Below are 6,940 nucleotides of genomic sequence, written 5' to 3'. Positions count from 1 at the left end.
AAGTGCCTTGAGATGATTTGTATTGTGATTTGGCGCTATACAAATAAATTGAATTGAATTGAACCATTCATCTAGTGAGAGTAGCAAACCTCAGTGTACGGTCATGTTATTAAACATGTCTTTGGCTCGTACTGGACAATTATAGCATTTAGTTTATACACCTATTATAATTAACATACAGTACATACACTATGAATTATGCCACTCGCAACAAAGAACTACACAACAATGTCCACAACTACTGTACCACTGACTCAACTTTTATAGTTTCTAACCTATGTGTGTGATTTAGTGATCTTTTTTGTGATTTTCCTTGTTTTGTTTCAGAATTTTTATGTGTACACATGCAGATGGGCTAAAAGGTGGGTAATTATTTCTGTGGAAGAGTAGTTGTTAAATGATATTTTTATATAATAATGAATAATTACACTAATCAGCCATTACTCAGCAACCCCTCTGTATCACCAGCCACCAACACGGTAACTAAAACTTAAATTATTACGACTTAAAAGTCACAGACAGATAGTTACCATTAGGTATATAGTTATTCACAAACCAATCAAATTAAGTTTATCAGAGGAACTGCATTAGCTTTTTGTTCTTTCAGTTCAGTGCTCTCCTAATTTTCCTGACTCATGCAAATGAAGAATAATTACGCCTGATGCTTTTTACCACATCCCGCATTAGATATACTGAGTGCTGAATCATGTGCTACCATTAATAATCTTGTTTTCTTAAGACACAAAAGCCTTTGCGGTCACTGAATGAAGTGGTCAACCCACACACACATCAGCAGGAGCTTTGTACCGGCCCTGGTGATTCTGTCCAAGGCTTCACTGCAGAACCTTCTGCTTGTTGTGGCCTCTCTGCTTTTAGTCTGGTTTGGGTGAGTGGACTGCAGCTCAGTCGGACTGAGATCAGATAAAGGACTCAACCAGTCAAAGATGTTCCACCTCTTCACTTTGAAAATCTCTTTGGTTGCTGCGTAAGTTCAGAATCATTGTCCTGCGAAATGATGAGCTATTTAATGGGTTCTCCTGTTCTCCTGCTCCTGCAAAGATCTGCAGTTATTGTGCAGCAGTTCCATTGGCAGCCATAATAGAACCAGCACCATGTGTGACAGATGATGTGGTGCTTTTAGTCCTGAGTAGTTCCTTTGTTCCTCCACAAAATCCTGTTTTCATTTTGATAGAGGTAGATGTTTTTGCATCTTTCGATCAATCCTCTGAGACTGTGAGTCAGTGACTAGAAAACACATCAACATCCTAGAAAAGACTTGTTATGCAGGCTTAAAGGAGTTTTTTCTTTACCAAATGCAAATGATTTTCTGCTTATGTCCCATACAACGCCTCAAGATAAACTAAACTAAACAAAACTAGGACTGGTTAGTCTACCAGGTGGTTAGTCATTGGTCCACACCTACTTTTTTAGGAGGTGTGACCATGAAATGACAAGGACATAAGGATGTACCCAAGTGTTGATTTTGACAAACCAACTATCTTTGATATCTATTCTATAGATTTTTGTTTTATTGAACCTCATCACCTTCTTCACTTGCATGGTCACCTCTTTACCCCTTGACAGACATCTCTACTTCAAACTAGATGGAGACTCTGAGCCACATGCATAAAGTTCTGTTGAAATCACATGAATCTGCTCAAGAAATATTTAGTAGCCAAGTGTCCAATTACTTTTGAATACCTAAATTTTGTACGTGTTGACCTGAAGCACAGACTCCTGAACTGAAACACATGCACAAGTGTTCAAATGCTTATGCACTGGACTGTATAACACTGAATAATTAAATCAACAATGTCAGTGTTGAATCTTAAATTTATGGGTATTCTAGAAAAACACTGGACTGGAAAGAACTGCTGAGTGGAGGTCAAACAGTTAGTCTATCAAATCCAACACAATATTTTCAATAAATACAGTCACCACATAGGGATTTTATCAGAAATGTGCCTATTAAAAATAAAATTAAAATAAAATAATTTGAGAACTCAGTGATGCACACAGCATCTCTAAGTCAGACTGATCGTACTGCAACTTGAAATCTACAAAAAGACAAGGAACAATTTGGAATGACATCAGCAAAGATATCCAAGAATAATTTTGGATAATAAAGAATAATAAACACTGTAAAACACACAGCATCAATAAATCTGCCCAGTGGTTTCTGTGCAGCATGTGTGTGCAAGCTACAATTTGCTATTGTTAGCCACAAAACAGCATGCAACTCTGTGAAACCACAATTACCTTTCTGATTGTGTACAGATAAAGCAAAAGAGAGATGTGAATTTATTGAGCTTTTGAATTGTTGCTAAGGGTATTTTTGAAGTTTGGACAGAGTTGGGTATTGTGTTTCAAGTATTTATGCTAATAAGCCCAGCCTCCTGGCTCGGTATTTGATAGATTGACACACTGGTATTAATTACAGTATTTCAGCTAATTCTCAGCAAGAAAGTGAATTAGCCAGTTTGAAAATATCAAGTATTTACTTATTTACTTTAACTTGTCCTCCTTAGCCTAATAAAGTATGTCATAGCCATATGGTCCACAAATATGGCTCTATGTAGCTTTGCTGTTGGGACATTTTTCCATCAGTCCACATGACAAAAGGGGAATCCTCATCCAAACCTGAAGCAGGAAACATCTGGTGATTATTCATGCTTGCTGTGCTGCCTCCTCTCCTGATAGATCTGTTTAGTGAAGGCTCTGTAAATAAAGCAGAACAAACACATAATGGGACAATAAATAAGAGACCATATCACTGTACCACCCTGTGCCAGGAACGCAAGTGTGTGTTGAACCGTGAGAACCTTTGAGTGAATGTGTGTATGACAGGGACATGTATGTCCCCACATATTCCCCCAGTCTGTTGCACATGAATGCACACACAATTTTACACCACTGACCCCCATATACTGCTCCTTAATGACAAAGCACAACCTTTCAAGAAATGCACTGCAAAGGTGAAAACACAAACACATGCAAATAGAAAAATACTGCAAAACATGCTACACCAGAAATCCTCCAACATACTAGTGGAGGTGAGAAGCTTGATTTACCTAGTCAGCAACAATGTGAATATTTCTGTGCTCCCATCATACTCTGTCCCAAATCCCTCACTTCTGTTTCCTAAGCCTAATTCCTGCATGTGATAATAAGTGTAAAAAACTAAAAGGTTTCTTCTCTTTAGAGAAGAGAGACTTTGCTACTGTCAGTAGATTAGATTTAAACTAGATGATGGCTCTGAGAATAACAGCTTTTGAAAATGTGCCTCACAATATTGTGAGAGAATGACCACACCATAAAAAGAATAAGCTGCAGTCAGCACCAATTAAGAATAAAGCTATGGGTGCATTCTTCTTCTTCTTATTATTATTATTATCTTTAATGCAATCCATGCAGAACATTCATAATTGAAAATCCAGATGCTGATGCTGATGTTTACTCAAGACAGGATAAGAGGGACACTGGTGTACATGTAAACCTCCTAACAGAACTTAAAATATACATGGCAGGGGAATGAACTTTATTTGGTGTAGGGCTGCACCAAATACTTGAGTAAATTGATGAATTGATAAATTGATATTTGTTTAATTACAATCACTTGCGTTATTGGACCTGCTACGCATAGGGATCATTGTTCCACACGGACCATAATCGCTGCCGCACAACGCATTTCAGTATCAAAAGTTGGCGCTATGGCAGAGAGTGAAACGTCCAACTGGGCTCCTTGCAATTCCCGGCACAGCTGAATCAAATGAGATCATTCAGAATTCATGCCAGAGGCAGAAGATAAAAATAGTTTACAAATTGTTTTTCAGTCACAGTGTGTGGTAAAGTCTGGCACCTGCTTTACCTTCAAATCACAGGGTCAAGTTAAATTATATATAGTAGTTGTGGATTGGAGCAGGCTAAAATTGCTACAGCGACATAGACACCTGTGCATTACATTCACAGGTCCAGTTTATGTGACGAAAAACATGCTTCTCACACTGCTGAGGCTAACCTCTCTCTTCCTTTTTATTTCACTTGTTGGCCACATGAGACCACCCTGAAAGAAGAAGCTGGACAAAGAGACAAATGTGTCTTTTCTAGCCAGCACTGTGTGACTTTCATTGCAGCAAAAATATAGGTGTGAGCATGTGAAACAACCAACATACAGGGCTTAATGAGGTGTAAAAAGGACAGAAAGGGCTTGTAAGATGTCACTTCCTGACTGGTATTTGGATTGGTAAACATAAATTTTCCTGTGCTTGTGTGTGTTTTGGTTTATGGATGTGATATATCAATTTGCCATTTTTCACCATTTGTTTTTGTGCAACTGTCCAGGTGAACATTTCATATTTGTTATAGACTTCACAACATAATAAGTTGTGACAGAGTATGATGTGGTAGGTACAGTACAACCATGTGCCACTGTGCCATCGCTGTGTCAGTAGATCATGCATTTTAATGAAGTTATGCAACAGATTTACCGCACATGTAAATGCAAATCCGCACAATAATACATGTACATACAAAACACACCTATACACCTGAAGATGACACATATACATATACAAAATGCTCTTGATGAGTGAATGCACTTAGCAACTGTGTCCATGCTGAGCCCTGCCTCATTTGTGACTGCCTTATGCAGTAGCAGGAGGTTTGTGTATTTCTCTCTGTGTTTCTGCACACATGTGTCTGTGTGGACAGATGTCCAAAAGTAGGTCACTCAAAACTGTTTTTTAGGTCTTATCTCATAATTATTATGGATGAGGACGAGGACTACACAAGGGGGGGGGGGGGGGGGGGGGGGGGGGGACTGACCAATGAGGCTTTTAAATAAATAAAACACGATCTGGCCACCTATTTTTGTGCATCTCAACTTTTTGCAAAACTAATGAATGTAGTCTTGAATAAATGATGACGTCTGAGAAGAAAACACAAGGGAGCAGGATGAGGGCTGGGAGTAGAATGGTACGTCATTGTCTTACTTAGGTGGCCTTGTTCATTTGCATTTGAGTGACCTGTCCCCATTTACCTGGGTAAATAAATCACCAGCAAGGTTGCTGAGTCTAGGCTACAGCTGAAGTATAAATGGATGCCCTCATTCACAATTAAGTAACTACAACAGAACATGTATTAAATGGAGTGTGCCCGTCAGTTGCACTTAGTCACTTCATGTATCTTAGGCCAATCACACATCTGTAAGGGATAAAAAGAACCAAGTGTTAATGGATCAAAGAAACATTTTATGTACTGTATGTTTTGTATTTATTCACCTCATAGATATTACGCATGTGTAGCATCAGTGAAGTCTCTACATTTATCCCCTGTGATAATGAAATTTTGTTCCAGAGACGTTAACATGTATGATTAAACCAAAGGTACACTGAGCTAGTGCAGCATTTATTTGTGTGAGTGAGAAAGACAGTTTCTTGCTTTTTAGTTGATCCATATCCTTGTGTTGCCTACCCATTTTTGTGTGTAGCCCAGGAAACAGATAGATTACAGTCAGATTTGGGATCCAGCCAACAGACACGCACAATACATATATAAGTTAATAAAAATTAGGAGTTCCACAGGTAAAGATTTAGGGTCCTCTGCAGTTTTAATTCTGTGTGAATACTTTGGAAAAAAGAGAACATTTAAATAATTGACACATGCACAGAGACAACTTGTCATTTGTAACTCTGTCAATGTCTAAATGTGACCTGTATGATACAACTATGTTTTCATTTTGTTAACAAATGGGAAGAGGAGAAAGACTTACCCCTCAAATCTTATCGCCACCTTGTAAGCTATGGCTATAATAACAGTCAGAACAAAACCAACAGGACTGGCACCACTGCAGAAAGAGAGAAAGAGCAAGGCAGCTTTGAATGAGGTTACGTCTGTATGTTTTTTGTTACAACAGTTAAGTGATAAGCAGTAAACAAAAAAGTCAAATATAGTTTTAGAAAATAACTGAATTTAAAAATGTTTTAGCTTGTAGTTTATCTATGTGGGGAAAAATAAACACTCACAGCATAAATGACCTACATAAACATCAAAAACTGGCACACTGACAAGATAAATCACCTTCCTACACACAGTGAGCAGCATTGTTTGTTTAAAAATAAAATACTCGAGAACACTGCTGTGTAATGTTGTACAAAACATGAATGCAAAACTGATCACATACTACTCCCACAGTATTTGGATGATGCACAGATGTGTGTTCAGGTTTATTGCCCTTTCATGCCCATTTTCATGAACCCAAACTCCTGGAAAAATGGATGTGAGGAAAACGAAATGTAGTTCCTCATGGACATGGAACAGAAGATTGTCATCATTAAAGTCATCACATGATCTCAGGCACTCAGAATATGGTATTTCTTTTCAATGACTCAGTGTGTGATCCCAGATTGTCAGGAATGCAGAGTTGATCAGAAGACAGTAAATGTACATATACAGCTCTTTTCTCCACTCAAAGCACTTTTATACATTTGTCCAGACACCCATTCACTTCCACAATGGCTCACACACTCATACAACGGTAGAACAGCCACGAGGGGCAACTTAGGGTTCAGTGTTTTGCGCAAGGACACTTTGACATGTGAAGCCAGGGATTGAACCACCAGCCACTCATGTCAGTGATAATTAGAGCAAACAGGATGCACATGAACACAGCAGAGCCACAGGAAAGGGTCTAAATACATTGCAGTTTTTTAAATTTTTATTGGGTTTGTATTGTCTTCACGCTGTGGTTAGGGGTGAATAATGAGCAAAAATGGAATTCTTAGCACGCAATAAAAAAGGGCAGAAATTCAACAGGGCTCAATACTTTGCAGAGACTATGAGTGTTCTGCACTGAGATGTGTAACTTTAACCTTTAAAGCACACTATGCCAATACTTGCCACAAAGGTAAAGAAAAAAAGCATAATCACATCAATCAGTACA

General features: G+C 38.3%; 1 protein-coding gene across 2 annotated transcripts in view; it reads right to left on the bottom strand.

Moving 5' to 3' along the window:
* Positions 1–300: 300 nt before the first annotated feature.
* Positions 301–6,940, bottom strand: part of pemt (phosphatidylethanolamine N-methyltransferase) — a 44,583-nt gene continuing 37,943 nt past the window's right edge. Inside the window, exons 6-7 of one of the 2 annotated variants that reach the window (XM_026314715.1) lie at positions 5,771–5,845; positions 303–2,718 (exon numbers count right to left, since the gene is read on the bottom strand). In XM_026314715.1, coding sequence (XP_026170500.1) covers positions 2,664–2,718; positions 5,771–5,845 — 130 coding nt within the window. In that variant the 3' untranslated portion in view covers positions 303–2,663. Of the gene's footprint in view, positions 2,719–5,770; positions 5,846–6,940 lie in introns of both variants that reach the window. The other variant, XM_026314717.2, reaches the window with a different exon arrangement.

Source organism: Mastacembelus armatus, chromosome 19 (genome assembly GCF_900324485.2).
Source record: "Mastacembelus armatus chromosome 19, fMasArm1.2, whole genome shotgun sequence".
In the NCBI taxonomy this organism is placed as follows: Eukaryota; Metazoa; Chordata; class Actinopteri; order Synbranchiformes; family Mastacembelidae; genus Mastacembelus; species Mastacembelus armatus.
The sequence above is the reverse complement of the archived record's forward strand: the minus strand, read 5'-3'. Positions and strand labels throughout refer to the sequence as shown.